The following is an 18,313-nucleotide window of genomic DNA, read 5'->3' as shown; positions in this document are numbered from 1 at the left end:
GCCCCATGGCATAACCTCTTTAATTACCAATGAAGTTAACATAAGACTACACATGAATTAGAATGTGATGCACCCCACAAAATGTAGGGTACCGCCCACAATCATATTACAAAATAGATAGAAGCATCTACCTTAAATACAGTATTCAAACATATATGCATTTACACATCCCCATTACTAAAGAAATTGAATATTCCACCATGTATGAAGGGAATGCACCACAAACCCACCCAGAGCGCACCAACTCAGTTTAAACCCCATTATGAGAATATACCGGGGAAGTCATTGAAGTGCACACACTCAGCACAGTGACAGTGGAATGACAAGGCAATGTTTGTGTGCGTGTGCGTTAGGAATGTGCTTACCAAGAACTCTCCAAAACAGTCAGGAACATTTTTGAGACACAATAAGCTGCAGATGCTGGAATCTGGAGCACGAAACAATCTGACGGAGGAACTCAGGGGGTTGAGCAGCATTGTGGGGGAGAGGAATTCAAGTCGAAACACTTGAGAATGGAGAGGGAAAGTCTCTTCCGCAGAACATCTCCACTCACAGCACACACTCCCACCCAGCTCTCTCTCTCTCCACTTTCAGTCCTGATGAAGGGTTTTGACTAAAAATATCAACAACTGTTTTAGCCCCCCCCCCCACCATCCCCCATTCTTCAGATCTTGCTTGACTCAGCTGAGCTCCTGGAACCAATTGTTTGTTGCTTCAGGAACAAGCCGAGTACCTACTGTTTTGACAGAGTTTCCCGATGAATCCTGGTGGGCAGGTGCACTGACCAGTCTCCTTATCACAGGTTGCATTGTTCTGACAGTCAGGGCAGCTCTCTTGGCAGCCCAGGCCCCAGTAGCCTGGTGGGCAATCTGTGGAGAGAAAGCAAAATGGTTGCAGCAGGACGGTGGAAACATCTGACTCGAGTTGATGGTCCTTAAACTGAGACGGGGCCTAACTAGAAACGTGTGGCTACATAATTTTTCAATAGGTATTCCCAACTCCCCAATGCATAATAAAGAAAAGGCCAAATAACTATTAGAAAACAGCTTCAATTCTGCCTGTTCCGGGAGGTTTGCAACCAGTCTTTCTCTCCTTCTGTCAGAGGTCACTGGATCAGACGTAGGACCAGATGTCCTCTGGTACGCTGCCACAGTGAGTCTGACTGAAGAACGTTTGCTGACTATTCAAATGCACAGGACTTCACTTCAAAGGGGTCAGCATAGATAATGAATTTGGATCTTGGGACAAGTTATTTGCAAATAATCATGTAAAACCTGCAGAGAAAATTTAGGCCTTGCTGTTATTAATTTTAGTAGGCAGTAATACCATAAGAGTGAGCAATCAACATATTAAAGTGATCATCTCCACTTAGTGGTTATCTCTTTCAGTTGTTTGCAGGTGTGTCTGGAACTCATCACTTCAGCATGGACAGGAACATGTGCAGGGAATATTTAGACAGCCCTGGGAAAATGGGACTGGTTTAGATGAGCAAATTAGTCAGCAAGTACAGTATGAGTTGGGCCAAAAGGCCTGCATTGACCTATGCTCCATGGCACTAAGGTGACCAAAGAGAACATGTTAAAGGCGGCATTCATCATAAAGGACCCCTACCATCTGGGTCATGCCTTGTTCTCATTGCTACCAGCAGGAAGGAGGTACAGAAGCCTGAAGGCACACACTCCCACCTGTACTGCTGCCGCAAAGTCAGCAAACTTCAAACCTGATTCTGATTTAGCTTCTGAAAAATACCATTCAAAGATCCATTCACTGCTAAAATCAACTCAGGTTTGAAATGACTAAGTGTGGGTTAAGAACAGAATGACTTGCCCGATCGTAGAGCTTTTTTGATTGACTCCTGGTTACAACACATGGCCAGAGCCAATTATCCTCAAAAAAGTGGTGCAAGTGTGTCATTGCCTGAAAGAGTTAGCTTGAGTGACATTACAAAATTTTGCTTTGCATTTGAAGCTATCCTGCTTTGTGTATTACTACAGAAAGCATAATTTCTGTTATCTTCATATTTCAAAATCCATTTGTTCTTTTGATTCAGCCGAGACAACATCAGTGAGGAATGATGATTCTCAACAAACCCCTGCCCTCTCACCGTTTTTGCAGCCAAGGCCAGTTCTGCCGGCGGGGCAGATGCATTCTCCAGTCATCCGGTGACACGGGGCTCCCCCACAGTCACATGTCTGCAAACAGTTGGCTCCAAACTTGTCGTTGGCACATTCTGCAATCGAGATGGCAGAGGCAATCAGATGGCTGGCATACTATTGTTTAATTTCTCCCTGTTGATCGCTGTCCCTACCTCATTCAACCAAGCTTCATTACACAGTGAAAATCTGGAGCTTTACAATTCTATTACATTAGAGCCCGTCATCTGGTAAGTCTGCTGTCAAACACATCATGGTGACTGGGGATCCAGACAGACCTAGTAAAAAATTGTGAGTAAGAATCAAGTCAAATGCTCCTTGTACCATCATAATTCTCCCACTTTCGACTCCGTTCTGATTGTAAGAGGCCGGCACATAGGAGAAGTGGCCGAGTATGCAATCAAGTCAAGTCAAGGCAAGGCAAGTTTATTGTTATTTAACTATATACTTGTATACCATCAAACTAGACAACATTTCTCCCGGCCTTTTTCAGGTGTACTACATTTCACAGTAGTACACGTAAGGCACATATAACACACAATATCTTATGAAAGTAAGAACAAAATCTACAAATTAATTTTGCAGAAATAAAGTTCATAATTTTAAAATTGTAAGGTACAGAACAAATCAACCAGTAACTCTTTGAATGCAATGCAGCAGGGAGTTCAGAAGCCGCAAGGGTTGAGGGAAGTAATTGTTTCCCATCCTGACCGTTCTCGTCTCCTGCCTGATGGTAAAATGTTAAAGAGGACGCTGGATGGATGGGTGGGATCCTTGATAATTCAAAGGACCCTGCACATGCGGCACTCCTGATAACTGTCCCAATAAATGGTAGGGAGACCCCTGGTATCCTCTCAGCCATTGTCACAGCCATTGTAAGGACTTCCCTAAGAGGCACTTCTGAGGTAATATGATTTCACTGCTCATCGTTGTGCAGCCTGAGAAGAGTACTCTTTGTAATCTTCAGGCAGGAAGGATTGAAAAGGCAGGGTGTTGGGACCAGAGGCGAGCGTTAGGCAGGTCCTGCACACTGCTCCGTGACGTTTACTCTGCCCTTCGCTGCACTGAGGCTGAGGCCGCAGGCCTGCACCAGGCTTTGTGTCTGAGGACTCACTTTCAACTTCAATGCTATTTGCTTACTTTTATTGTTTGTACAATTTGTGTTTTTTTTCTCTTCCCCTGCATATTGTGTGTTTGTCAGTTTTTTTTTAAATTGGTTCTTTTGGGTTTCTTGTTTTGTGGCTGCCTGAAAGGAGACAAATCTCAAGGCTGTATAATGTATGTATACTTTGATAATAAATGTACTTAGAACTTTGAACTCAGAGTGACCAGATGGAAGGAGTGATGGGGGGGGGGGGGGGGTGTGTGAGGTGACTAGATTTCAATTGTTTCTATTGGGCGGTCCAGTACTAGAAAGGGAATGAAGTTTGTCCAGTTGTCAAATACTCATCACACAATCCTGGGTGCAAATACGTATACTTTCTTCTACTCTTTCCTAATTTAGCTTTAAAAATCAAGGAAGTTAACTTGACAAATATCCATTTACTAAGACACCATACATTTCATGCTCAATGGGAAAAGGGACTTGCACATGAGCTGACCCCAGAACAATGTTTTCTGATTTGATTTAACTTAATGCAAAATGACTCACTTCACTGAATACTTCAATGCCTCATTGTACCTGTGACAAATAAAGTTAACCTTAAGTAGCAAATACCTCAGCTCCTAACATACAATGTAACTTGAGTAGGGAAAATTTGTGACAAGGTGCATTTGAATGTAGATTACAGTTGCCAATGTTTTATTTCATAAATTGGGAACAGGTTTTGGGTGGAGTTTGCTTTGCATAGACTCAGGATTGTATGGCTAGGGTTCTGGTGGTTCCTCTTCAATGGGAGGAATGCTCCAAGGATAAGTTGTAACCTATTTCAGAGGACTGGCCCCAAAGGATGCCCAGTCCCATATCAGCCACCTTGGAGCTCACAGTTATCGCTTTTGTTCGATGTCTGTGGGTTCTGACTGATACGGTCAATGTCAGACTCACAGACTGCAATATGTGAGGCACAAAGCAGTGATTGACTGTGTCAATGGGTAACACAGGGGTTGGTACACTCTTCCCAACAGTTTCATTGGACTATTGCACACTTCTGATGAAGAGATTTGATGTTCTCAGCACCCCACTGGCCATCCCTTTGTTTGAGAAGTTATGGACCAGGAACTCCTGCAAATCACTGAATTTGCTACTTTCTTTTCCGGGGATGATCCTGAAGTATTTTCATTATCTGCCTAGCAGTTCCTGATTGTGACAAAGCTCCGTGAAATAGAAAATCTCTGTTTCAAGAATTCTAATGTTGGACACGAATCTATAGATTCTATGTTGAATATTAGAATATGGTCTGCCCATTGGAACCAGACGCAGTATAAATCTAGAACCCAGTATCTAAGCTTTAGGGGATCCTGATAATGGTTCAATTCACCTGTGGAGGCAAAGTAAACTAACAGTTTTCCATTCATCCTATGGATTAATTCCACACCAAAGGGATTATTGAAAATAGCACACCAAGGCAAATGCATGGAGTTAGATTACAGGTCAGCCTTGTTCAACAAGCTCACTGAGCTGAACAAAGGAATAATTTGTAAGTATTATGGATGAGAACATCGTGTTAAAGCAACAAGTACTAGCTTACTGCATGCTCAAGCTTTTGCTCTGCATACAAAATATGTACAGTTGAATTCCCCCTCACACTGATCAAACGACTCGTCTAAGTCCTAATAGTAGAGATTTCACATGAACTGGACCTCAGTCCAGTTTTTGAAAGCCAGTTCACTCAATAACAAAATAGACCTGAAAACTTGCTGGCGTTTGCTGGACTGTGCTGGCATGGATGGTAGAGAACGAGGCATCTCCAGCAGATGATTTGGAATAAAGGCCTGATGTCAATCGGACCGTCCTCTGCGTTGGGAGTGTTTGATAGTGACACTAAGCGCCAAAATGCTTACCATTCTCCAGTGTATTGAGTAGTCATCCCAAGGGATAGAATGACGTGGAATGGAAAAAGCTGCTGAGAAACTGACTTCCCACAGCTTTTAAACCAGAAAAGGAATTTCAAAGGTAAATTAGTTACACGGACATAGATGAATTCACAAGTGAATGTATGCTTTTAATGAATGCATTGGTAGACTTTATGTCAAACTGTATTTTAATAAGCTGGAGGTTCCCACTCCCAAAGGAGCCTGCTGAGAATCTCATTATAACCATGGAGAAAAAGCAAGCAGGAGCCAGCTGAGGTGATTCAGGATCTTGCCTTTGATCTACATGGCTCTTGCCAAAATTTTGGGCTTTTATAGTCCATTATAAAAGAAAAAATTAACAGCTATTTATCAATTTTATAACCATATAACCATATAACAATCACAGCATGGAAACAGGCCATCTTGGCCCTCCTAGTCCGTGCCGAACCCTTAATCTCACCTAGTCCAACCTACCCGCACTCAGCCCATAACCCTCCACTCCTTTCCTGTCCATATACCTATCCAATTTTACCTTAAATGACACAACTGAACTGGCCTCTACTACTTCTACAGGAAGCTCATTCCACACAGCTATCACTCTTTGAGTAAAGAAATATCCCCTCGTGTTTCCCTTAAACTTCTGCCCCCTAACTCTCAAATCATGTCCTTTAATTTGAATCTCCCCTACTCTCAATGGAAACAGCCTGTTCACGTCAACTCTATCTATCCCTCTCAAAATTTTAAATACCTCGATCAAATCCCCCCTCAACCTTCTACACTCCAATGAATAGAGACCTAACTTGTTCAACCTTTCTCTGTAACTTAATTGCTGAAACCCAGGTAACATCCTAGTAAATCGTCTCTGCACTCTCTCTAATTTATTGATATCTTTCCTATAATTCGGTGACCAGAACTGCACACAATATTCCAAATTTGGCCTTACCAATGCCTTGTACAACTTTAGCATTACATCCCAACTTCTGTACTCAATGCTTTGATTTATAAAGGCCAGCATTCCAAAAGCCCTCTTCACCACCCTATCTACATGAGACTCTACTTTCAGGGAACTATGCATAGTTATTCCTAGATCTCTCTGTTCCTCTGCATTCCTCAATGCCCTACCATTTACTCTGTATGTTCTATTTGGACTATTCCTGCCAAAATGTAGAACCTCACACTTCTCAGCATTAAACTCCATCGGCCAATGTTCAGCCCATTCTTCTAACCGGCATAAATCTCCCTGCAAGCTTTGAAAATCCACCTCATGATCCACAACACCTCCTACCTTAGTATCATCGGCATATTTACTAATCCAATTTACCACCCCATCATCCAGATCATTTATGTATATTACAAACAACATTGGGCCCAAAACAGATCCCTGAGGCACCCCGCTAGTCACCGGCCTCCATCCCGATAAACAATTATCCACCACTACTCTCTGGCATCTCCCATCTAGCCACTGTTGAATCCATTTTATTACTCCAGCATTAATACCTAACGACTGAGCCTTCTTAACTAACCTTCCATGTGGAACTTTGTCAAAGGCTTTGCTGAAGTCCATATAGACTACATCCACTGCCTTACCCTCGTCAACATTCCTCGTAACTTCTTCAAAAAATTCAATAAGGTTTGTCAAACATGACCTTCCACGCACAAATCCATGCTGGCTACTTCTAATCAGATCCCGTCTATCCAGATAATTATAAATACTATCTCTAAGAATACTTTCCATTAATTTACCCACCACTGATGTCAAACTGACAGGTCTATAATTGCTAGGCTTCCTTCTAGAACCCTTTTTAAACAATGGGACCACATGAGCAATACGCCAATCCTCCGGCACAATCCCCATTTCTAATGACATATTAAAGATCTCCGTCAGAGCTCCTGCTATTTCTACACAAACTTCCCTCAAGGTCCTGGGGAATATCCTGTCAGGACCCGGAGACTTATCCACTTTTAAATTTCTTAAAAGCGCCAGTACCTCCACCTCTTTAATTGTCATAGGTTCCATAACTTCCTTACTTGTTTCCCACACCTTAGACAATTCAATATCCTTCTCCTTAGTGAATACCGAAGAGAAGAAATCATTCAAAATCTCTCCCATCTCCTTCGGTTCCACACATAGCTGACCACTCTGATTCTCTAAGGGGCCAATTTTATCCCTCACTATCCTCTTGCTTTTAATATAACTGTAGAAACCTTTCGGATTTACTTTCACCTTATTTGCCAAACCAACCTCGTATCTTCTTTTAGCTTTTCTAATCTCTTTCTTAAGATTCCTTTTACATTCTTTATATTCCTCGAGCAATTCCTTTACTCCATGCTGCCTATATCTATTGTAGACATCCCTCTTTTTCTGAACCAAATTTCTAATATCCCTTGAAAACCATGGTGCTCTCAAACCTTTAACCTTTCCTTTCACCCTAACAGGAACATAAAGATTCTGTACCCTCATAATTTCACCCTTAAATGACCTCCATTTCTCTATTACATCCTTCCCATAAAACAACTTGACCCAATCCACTCTCTCTAAATCCCTTCGCATCCCCTCAAAGTTAGCCTTTCAACCTTTATGATCTTTTATGAGCAGAGGAACTTACAGCTCGGTGCTCTTGCTGTAGTCATGGTTGAGGTGGCAACAGACGCTAATATGAATGAGTGACCAGCACCCATCTGTAGCACTCTATACTTTTTCATTCAGGCAACGGATTTACTCTTCTTGCAATCATCTGTCTAAAGGGGATATCGCACTGTTAAAATTACTTGATTCTGGTATCCAGTGGGTAATAGAAAAGAAAAGAATAACACGAGGCTTTCAAGGAGCCAAGCAGACCCAATTTCTTCAACTAAATTTGAGGATGAGAAATATCAGAAATTTGCAGTAAATTAAAAAAGGATTAAAAGTTTAGTGTTGTGTGCATTTACGCAATCCCTAGTCACCAGAACTTCCTGTCTGCTCTGGATGGAAATTTGCAATACCTTCTTGCCATTAGGTATCAGAATTGTAACTTGCTTTGACACTTTGGAATGACTGGCTTCATTCTTTGCTGTATCAGCCAATGCTCAACCGTTTCAATCTGCCATCCCTCTAGACCATAGGTGATCAAGAAGGCTGCATTCTCCTCATTACTGGATGAGAGAAGCTTATCTAGTTTTAACAGTGGTGTATGCAGTTGTGAGAATCTTCCTGATGTACCCTATGGATCAGGGTCAACATCATCCACTGAGGATTTAGGGCACACCCATAATGGCCTGTTTGATTACTGGATAAAATTACCATAACAGAAATCAAATGTAAACTTCAAGAAAGTTGCAAGCCAAAGACTTGGTCTATCTGAAGAGTTTGTTACTGAGCAAAGTTTCAGTGAAAACTTTCATAAACAAAGTCTCCATTTTCTCTGCCTCAGCGGAATGAAGGTCAAGCCAACATCTGAAGCAAACACTGTAAATGTTGGAAAAACTCAGCAGATCAGACCTTTGCAAACCTATAACATTTACTGTTTCCATTTATACAGAAGCTGCCTGACCAGCTGAGTCTTCCCAGCATTTTCTGTTTTAGTTTCACATTTGGAATATCGGTAGATCTTAGTTTTATTTTCAACTCATTTTTATGACACCAAGGGAATGTGATAGGTTTATATGTTTATTGAGCCCATCTGAGAATCTTATTTATTTGTGTTTTTTTTTTAAATTAATACAGTGAGGAATAGGCTCTTCTAGCCCTTTGAGGCTGCAATACCCAACTTAATCCAAGCTTCATCACGGAACAATTTACAATGACCAACCAATATGGTTTGGACTGTGGGAGGAAATCGGAGCACCCAGAGGAAACCCGTGTGGTCACCGGGGGGAGAACGTGCAAACTCCCTACAGGCAGTGGCAGGAATTGAACCCAGGTCACCTGTATTGTGAAGCGTTGTGCTAACCACTATGCTACTATGCCATCCATACTTCACAATCCATCTCGACCTGGGTGCATGGACAAACAAACACAAAATTATGGTTTTCATTTCTTCCAACAGGATTCACAAATTAATAAAAAAAAATCTGACGTGCTTAAATACTGCCAAGAATATTGCTGTATAGTTTCTATTTTCCAAGGCAATTTTTCATGGGCACGTCAAAGTTTTTGAACCATTGATGAATACCAGAGCTGTCAACATGGGGGAAATTTGATCTAGGAGGTTTGAGCCCTATAAGAAACTGCCTGATGCCAAAATGTGAACATGGTTAAAGGCGAAGTGTTGATTTCAAAGGGGAAATTTTTATTCACTTGTCATTTTTCTCTTGCGCTTTCCTTTCTGGTCCAGGGTCAGGTCACTTTGAGAATCATGTCTTGATTAGCTCTGAAAGCAGTGCTTTTCCAGCAAACAAAGCACATGTAAGACAAATATTAGAAGTGCTAACATCATAGCTTGAAGAGAGAAGGCACAGGCTTTCACAGTATTGATGACCTGATCTGCTGCCTCTGATAAATTGCTCAGTGTAAAAATTGGCTGTTGTATTTCCTACACCGAACCAAAAAGCTACTCAGAACATAGCACACAGAACACCCCAGCACAGTACAGGTCCTTTGGCCCATGATGTTGTGCCAAACTTTTAACCTGTTCTAAGATCATTTTAACCCTTCTCTTCTACATAGCCCTCCATTTTTCTATCATCCATGTGCTCATCTAAAAGTTTCTCTAATGCCCTTCATGATCTGCTTCTCCTGTCAGCCCTGGTAGTGCTTTCCACACACTCACTCCTCTGTGTAAAAGACCTATCTCTGATGTCCCCTATACTTTCTTCCAATCCCCTTAAAATTCTGCCCTGGGAGAAAGCCTCTGGCCATCCGTCCGATCCATGCCTCTTATCATCTTGTATACCTCTATCAAGTCATCTCTCAGAATCCTTTACTCCAAAGAGAAAAGACCAAGCTTGCTCAACCTATCCTCATAAGACACATTCTCTAATTTAGGCAGCATCCTGGTAAATCTCTGCTGGAGCCTCTCTGATGCTTCTGCATCCTTTCTATACTGAGATGACTAGAAATGAACACGATATTCTGGTCTAACCAGGGTTTCAAAGAGTTGCAACATTACGTTGCAGTTCTTGGACTCAAAAACCCCTAACTAATGAAGGGCAACACACCATACACCATCTGATCAACTTAGCTGAGGATTGTAAAACATGCAATATCAATGTAAATCTCTTTTTTTAAAAAAAAAAGGAATTTCACCAGCATTGCAAAGTTTTATTTCAATTTGTACCTGAAGTAAGGAAATCAGGACAGGCAAGTGCAATCCCACTCATAGACATCAAGTCAACTGTGGTTGTGTAGCTGGTAAGTCACCAAAGGCCTCCAGAATGTTAAACTGGTTGCATCACTATCTGGTATGAAGGGACCACTTCACAGGATCAGGATAAGTTGCAGACGGTTGCAAACTCAGCCAGCTCCATCGTAGGCACTACACTTCCCAGCATTGAGGACATCTTCAAAAGGCGATGCCCCCAAAAGATGGCATCCATCATAAAGGAAGCTTATCACCCGGGACATGCCCTCTTCTCATTGCTACCATCAGGGAAGAGGTGCAGAAGCCTGAAGGCACACACTCAATGATTCAGCAACAGCTTCTTCCCCACTGCCATCAGATTTCTAAATGTATATTAAACCCACAAATTCAATATTGTTCCTGTCTTTTAGCACTGCCACAAAAGAATAAATTTCACAACATATGTCAGTGACATTAAACCTGATTCTGAAAGTGAAAAGAAATCTAGTATTGATTAATTCAAGGCTTCAACTCTCAAGTCTTCAACTTTGGTAAGTCAATTACAATTTACAATTACAATTACTGATATTTAATGACGTATTTGAGAAGTTGGTTTTAATACTTCACCACGTTGCAAATATTTCTAGCTGCTTATTGTCCAGCTACCTAATGCATCTGTTGTGGCATTGCTCCTGGCTGTGTGAAGCTGCCCTGACCAATCCCTTTAAGATGATGTATTACTTATGGGGAACAGATCAAATAATTGCAGCTATTTGTAAAGTCAATGGGTCAATGAGAACTGCTCGGAAATCTCAGGTTCCAGGTGATCGTCAATTTGTGACCTTGACCTGGGTTGTGTACCTCTGTTCCCGGGAGAACCAGCAGCTAACAGCATTGCAAAGTTCAGCGCATTCCTGACCTCCACTGACTGATTGGACATTGACTGATGTAATCCTGAGATGTTGATCTAGTTAGAAAAAGTCAAAAAGTAAAGGTAAGTAGTTGTATTTTCCCTTTGCTTTAAATACTATTAATGTTTTTAATTAATGTGTTTTTAAATAAATACAATTTTTATTTCGCTTAAGTTATTTTAAAATTTATTTCAATAAACACACCACCCAAGGTGTATTTGCCAGTAATGGGCAGCTCAGTCTCTTGGGACAACTGTGTCAGTAAAGGTTCCTGGTCAATTCGACTCACTGAGCCATACTAGATTAGAGCAGTTTTCAGGATTGTATGCAGACTGAGTCAAATGTGATCCAGCCCTTTCTTGTTCTGTAGTCAGAAATGAGAAATGTACATTATTACTTACAGGAATTGAACTGAACTTCATGTAATAATTGTTGCTTGATTGGTCCATTGTGAATAAGTTATTTTCTTTACTGGAAGAACAGAGGGGTGGGATAATGCTCCTTCCTCAGAATCTCACTAAATCAGGTTCAATCCTGACCTCCAGTGGTGCCTGCGTGGAGCTAGATGAACGTGTGGGATCCCCCTGGAGCTCTGCTTTTACCCCTCTTTGCAAATCTGTTACTGTAAATTGCCCCATTGTGGGTGGGTTGCAGGAGAATCAGGGCGAAGATGATGGATACCTGAGAGGCAATAGGCTATGTACAATAAGTAGGGGACTGGGGTTGATGGTACTGTTCTGGGAGCTGGAATATGAGCTGAACGCCTTCCTTCTATGTGGTGTTACATACAGTATGCTTGAGTTCATTAGAGAAGATATATGAACACAAGTGGTTGTTGCATTACATTGAGCCATGCATTTAGGGTCAAGGTTGCATATCAAAGTCCAAGAAAACAGGACCTGAAAATCAGACCAAAGTGGCATCCCAATAAATTGCATGTTCAGTCCTATACATCATATGCAGTAAAGTATTACTGTCCCATCTCCTAGATCCCTATTGACAGCCATGCCTCAACATCACTAATAACTAACCCAAGCAATGAAGTCTGAGGCTTTAAGTTTCTTAGACCTGCTTGAGGGCAAACCAGAGAGGCAGTCACCTGCTCCACAGGTGAAAAACGAGGAACTGGACAAATTGTGAGAGTGGCAACTCAAGTCAGCTCAGTCCTACATATTGAATTGCTGCCCTGAAGATCCTTTTCTGGTTGTGACACTGCTGTAGCGAATCAGTTCCCTAACATGCTTTACATATACCTTGCACTAATCTCACATCATGTGCTCCAGAATGTATATTCTTAGTGCAATATTTCTTTAAATGGAATCATATCAGAAATGATTCTTTATTATTTTGCTAGTTGCCTAACACGCATTTAGTTACAGATCCTTCGAGATAAATCTTTTCCAATATTCCACGTATTGGCATCTCATCTCTGATGGTGTTATAATTTTTTTGGCTTGTTCTATCCATAATTTTGCATTGTTGAAGTTGCTCCTTTAACCATTTTTGTTGCCTTTTCTAGTAGCCTCATGCAGGCCATTTCTCCAATGAATTCACCCGAGTTTCGCACAGGGCAGTAATGTCTCACAGCTCGGCTTAAGGTCACTCTTTCTTTCAGCACTTCTATATGGCTTTGTTGCTATGCTCCCTTGCTCTTTAATTGATGGCAGATGTCTATCTTTGCTTGTTTAGCAAGGCTCTAAGCATTTCCAGATCGCTCGATGGCCCACAAACCAAATGTTTCTATAAAATATTTCTGTTATTTCCTGTTTCTCAGTCAGAACAAGGAGATTAGAGGGCTTCGGAAAATTTTTCCAATTGAATATTTCCAATTTTGTTTATGGAAGTATAATAGTAACACCACTAAATGTGTAAATCTTAACGGTTAACAAGACAGAATCACCATTCCTTGTCACACTGTGGTCCCCCAATCTCAAATATGATCTGACCTTTAGCATTCTCTAGGGAGAGAGATTTATTTCCTTTACACATCAAGAGACAGGGGGCTAATAACTGAAGGAAGATTTCTAGCTTGCCTGTTGCATCATGGTTAAGTTTATGTAGGTTAAATTATACTCTTAATTAAATACCCTTGTAGGAAGTTTAATTTATGTCCCAAAGATCGGAGTAAATATTAGATAATGAAGCTTCATTATAATCCCATCAATAACTATTCAACTCTTTCATTCTGAGCATTTCAAACCTGAAACTTACTATTTTCAGTCTACTTTTACAACTATTAATCACTAACCGGTCATTAAAACTCAACTATTAGAACTGGTGCTTCATCTTCAATTTACAAAAGTACATAGAAATAAATTCAGCTTACTGTTCCTGTTAGATTGTCCATTAATTTCTTCTTGTTGCAACATAGAAGTGGAACTGGTTAATTTCTACTTTAAAAGCATTCAAATATAGTATATGTCATCCATTAAACTAAGCTCCCTCTAGCAACACACATAAAATGCCAGAGGAACTCAGCAGGTCAGGCAGCATCTATGCAAGTGAATAAACGGTTGATGTTTCAGGGTGAGAACCTTCTTCAGAACTGAAAAGGAAGGGGGAAGCCGCCAGAATAAAAAGGTAGGGCGAGGGAAGGATGGATAGCTAGAAGGTAAAGCCAGATGGGATGGAAAGATAAATGGCTAGAAATGAAGGAATCTGATGGGAGAGGAGAATGGATCATAGGGGAAAGAGAAAGACAGAGGACCCAGGGGGCAGAGATAAGCAGGTGAGAAGAGGTAGGAGACCAGATGGGGAATAGAAGAAGAGGAGAGGGGGAGGGATTTTTTTGTTTTAACCAGAAGGACAAGTTGATGTTCATGCCATCAGGCTGGAGACCCAATCGGAATATAAGGTGTTGCTCCTCCACCCTGAGGGTGTGCTCTCCATATTATTTTATCAAGCGTCCCTAAAACGTACCATATGAACAAAATGGATAGTAACTCTCCTTCTACAATAATGTACTCGCTACATGTGTCCTGGCATCACCAAAAACAAATTCTCAGGCCATCACTGGAGAACCTTGCTGTGTAAAAGCTGACCACATAGTTTCAATAGTTTAGCACTTCAAAACACTTGGGCTGCCGAGAAGTTGTTAAGCACACGATGGGAATTCAATTCCTCTTTCTGCTCAAGGGTTGCAACTTGAGCTGGTATCCATTTTCACTCCTGAATCAAACAATTCCAAGTTAAGGATTTAGTTTACTGAAGAGCATCTGGCAATAATTAATTGGTGAAGAATTCAATGAAGAATAATTGAATGGTTCATGGCTTGAAAATTCCGTTCACTTAAAGGAAGCAAATATTTAAGTTGACAAAAGAACATTGTGTTCCTTTCGCTATGTACATCCATATGTAAGGGAATGAAGTACAGCTCCCGAGCACCCAGCGTCTGGTAAAGAAAGAACCAACTTGTGTCTTACAGTTTACCTTTCATAAGCTCTGGATATACCTAAAGTGCTTTTAAGTCCAAAATTTCTTCTTATTTATAAGAACTGTCATTATTTGGACAAGCTTGCAGGATAACTTGATACGAGATCTAACAACTGTTTTTACTGAGTAGCGAGCAACAAACACAAAACACTGGAAGAACTCAGCAGTTCAGGCAGTGTCTATGGGAAGGAATAAAAAATCGACAGTACTGACAAAGGGTTTCGGCCCGAAATGCCAACTCTTTATTCCGGAACCTGGTTTAGCTCCTGAGAACCTTTAAAATACCATGTATTGTTATCCATGTGTGTTTTTGGTAAACTTAAATGAACAGTAGGATCTGAAGTATTTGTACTAATGTACCAATTGGTGAGATGAGAGAGAGAGTTATTCTGTCATGCCCAGTGATACTGTATTTCATAAACAAATTATTCTTAAAGCAATTATACTTGTACTTATAGTACTGTGCACATATCTGTAGCTGGACTTTCGCACGGTACTCTATTTATCAACATGAAGTGGAGAGATTTTTTGTAAATCCGGAAGGAGCGAAGTTTTTGGGAATGGTAAAGGTGGAGACCCAAACTGCTTACTCTTTTCCACAGGTGCTGCCTGGCCTGCTGAGTTCCTCCAGCATTTTGCGAGTGTTGCTTTGCTCAAATCAACATTTTCCTTCCAGACATTTTATGAAAAAGAACAATTAAAATTTTTGCTGGTAGGATTTGAATTTGCATCTGATCACATAATCACAGTGATATTATATCTCCTGACAGAGGCCACTCACACATATGTAGGCATGACTTAGATGCTCCCTATCTAATAACAAAACCATAAACCCTTTGTTTTTTCCCTTCAGATTTCCTCACATTTGAACAATTCCAAAATGGGTAGCACTTCCCAGATGGAAAATCTGAATTCATTCCTAGACCTGACATTTCAGTAAAGATTTCCCCTGTCATTTGTATTAGATTCTGGATAAGACGTTCAAACACGTCACCATCTGCCCTCTCAGCTGAGGAATATCTCAGGGAAGGGTACATCTTCCTTCTGTCCTGGATGTTATTTACCCCTCACCCAACATTACTTATCATCACATAATTAATGTTAGAGCTTGCTGTGCATAAAGTACCTGTGCTGCTCTGCCCTGCACGACAATAGTGACTACTGTTTAAAACTATCTTTATTTGCACTGAAGTAATTTGAGATCTCTTCAAGTGATGAAAGGTGCATTATTTATTATATTTATATTCATAGTATAATGTTTGTTCCTCTCCATAGATGCTGCCCAACTTGCTGAGTTCTTCCAGCATTTTGTGCGTGTGGCTCAAGATTTCCAGCATCTGCAGAGCCTGGAGCAACACACACGAGACGCTGGAGGAGTTCAGCAGGTCAGGCAGCACCTATGGAAAAGAGTAAACAGTCGATGTTTCAGGCTGAGACCTTTCCTCAGTACTGGAAAAGGAGGGGGAAGATGCCTGAATAAAAAGGTGGGGGAGGGGAAGGAGGCTAGCTGGAAGGTGATAGGTGAAGCCAGATGGGTGGGAAAGGTCAGGGGCTGGAAATCAGCAAAACCTCTCCTGTTTATACAAACCATGTGCCATCTTTCTTAAATGCTGCCGTGAAGGATGAAGGGATTGAATGGAATTTCCCTTCTCAGCTAATAGATGACATTCATTTCCCATGAATCTGCCTTGTCTGTACTTCACTCTCCTCTTAATTGTTTCGGTGAGCAGCAACACCATTCCAACTTAGAAACTCATTTGTTCAAGACTTCTAAATATGGTGCTAGAAACACTGTTGTTTAATAGACGAATTCTTAGTGATAGCTGTGTTGGGGTGACTGTGGGGAAAGTGATGCTTCTCTAACTAACTTAGTAACTTTTATCATGAGCTGTTGCCCCACTGTGCTTTCAATACACTGAACTAACTAGCTGTAAATTACTCCAATCTGCACGCAATGCAGCCCTGGGGAATCTAACAATATATCATATTTACACTTAATCTAACCACAATAAGACTCACAGATCCTGTGATTATTTCACTCTTTTTAAACAGACAGGTTGCATCATGATTTAGTACAGCAATTCAAATTCACAGCTGCTGAAAGTACTGGCGTCTGCCTAATACATCACAGGCATACACCTCTCCATCATCGGTAGTCGCTGCTTCAAAAAGGCAACATTTATCATCAACGCTATCCAGCATCCTGGCGATTGGATAGGAAGTACAAAAGTCGGAAGTCACATACCGATAGGTTCAAGAACAGCTGCTTCCCTTCAACCATTTAGTTCTTGAACCAGCCAGCGAAGGACTTCATCCACAACTTAGTAACATTATAGCCACTTTGCACTAAAATGGACCTTTTCAAAATGTGTTCTTTCTTGTAAAAATTGTGCATAATATGTTTAATTTATGTTTTTCTTGTGAATGCTGTTTAAGTGCCTATAATGCTATTGCAATTAAGGTTTACATTGCATATATGCTTATGCATATTTATGCATGTGACAGTAAACTTGACTTTGATTGTGCTATTTTTCAGATGAGGTGCTAACCCAAGACTCTTCCTGCTCCTTCAGGGAAATATATAAGGCCCCAAGGTCTTTATGATGAAAGGCAATAAGCTGCTTGCTGCCTGACCTGCTGAATTCCTCCAACTGGAAACAATTTGAGAATGTTCAAAATGGTTTCACAGCAAACTTCTGTGTCTCTAGTCCTATCAGTCACAGCCTCTCTAATCTTATTTTCCTCCTAAGATACATACCTTTCTGCCCAGAAACACCTCCTTCTATCCTACAAAGAATAGTGATTATGGCCCAGTCCAACACAGGGGCGAATCCCTCCCACTGACAACGTCTACACGAAGCATTGTTGCAGGAAAGCAGCATCCATCATCAGGGATCCCCACCACCCAGGATATGCTCTCTTCTCACTGTTGCTTTCAGGAATACTCCGGACTCCCGCCACCAGGATCCAGAACAGTTATTACACCTCAACCATCAGATTATTCAACCAAAGCAGATAACTTCACTTGCCTGATCACTGAAATGTTCCAATTCTGTGGAATTTGTTGACACAGGTGGCTGTGGAGGCCAAGATAGTGAGTATATTTAAGGCAGAGGTTGATAGATTCATGATTAGTCAGGGCATGAGCGGTTAACGGGAGAAGGCAGGATATTGGGGCTAAGAGGGGAAATGGATCAGCCATGATGAAGTGGCAAAGCAGACGTGATGGGCCAAATAGCCTAATTCTGCTCCTATATCTTAAGATCTTATGGTCTAACCTATGGGCTCACTTTCAAGGACATTTCATCTTATGTTCTCAATATTTATTGTTTATTTATTTATTATTATATCTTTCTTTTTTTATTTGCACAATTTGTTGACTTTTGCACACTGATTGAATGCCCAAGTTGGTGCAGTCTTCCATTGATTCTATTATGGTTATTATTCAATTATGGATTTACTGAGTATGCCTGCAAAAATGAACGTTCAGTCGCTTTCTGAGATTGAAGAATTAGATCACCATCTCCTACTCTATCATCATTTC

The 18,313-nt window shown here is 41.0% G+C and overlaps 1 protein-coding gene across 3 annotated transcripts in view; it reads right to left on the bottom strand.

Moving 5' to 3' along the window:
• Positions 1–18,313, bottom strand: part of LOC132382201 (multiple epidermal growth factor-like domains protein 6) — a 418,396-nt gene that overhangs the window by 53,294 nt on the left and 346,789 nt on the right. For all 3 annotated transcript variants that reach the window (XR_009508228.1, XM_059952179.1, XM_059952178.1), the window contains exons 19-20: positions 2,105–2,230; positions 738–869 (exon numbers count right to left, since the gene is read on the bottom strand). Coding sequence is in view for 2 of the 3 variants with exons in the window: in XM_059952179.1 (XP_059808162.1) it covers positions 738–869; positions 2,105–2,230 (258 nt within the window). In the remaining variant the exon portion in view is untranslated. The remainder of the gene's footprint in view (positions 1–737; positions 870–2,104; positions 2,231–18,313) is intronic.

This window comes from Hypanus sabinus, chromosome 27, assembly GCF_030144855.1.
Source record: "Hypanus sabinus isolate sHypSab1 chromosome 27, sHypSab1.hap1, whole genome shotgun sequence".
Lineage (NCBI taxonomy): Eukaryota > Metazoa > Chordata > Chondrichthyes > Myliobatiformes > Dasyatidae > Hypanus > Hypanus sabinus.
Note: the sequence above shows the minus strand (reverse complement) of the source record. Positions and strands in the feature narration are given on the sequence as shown.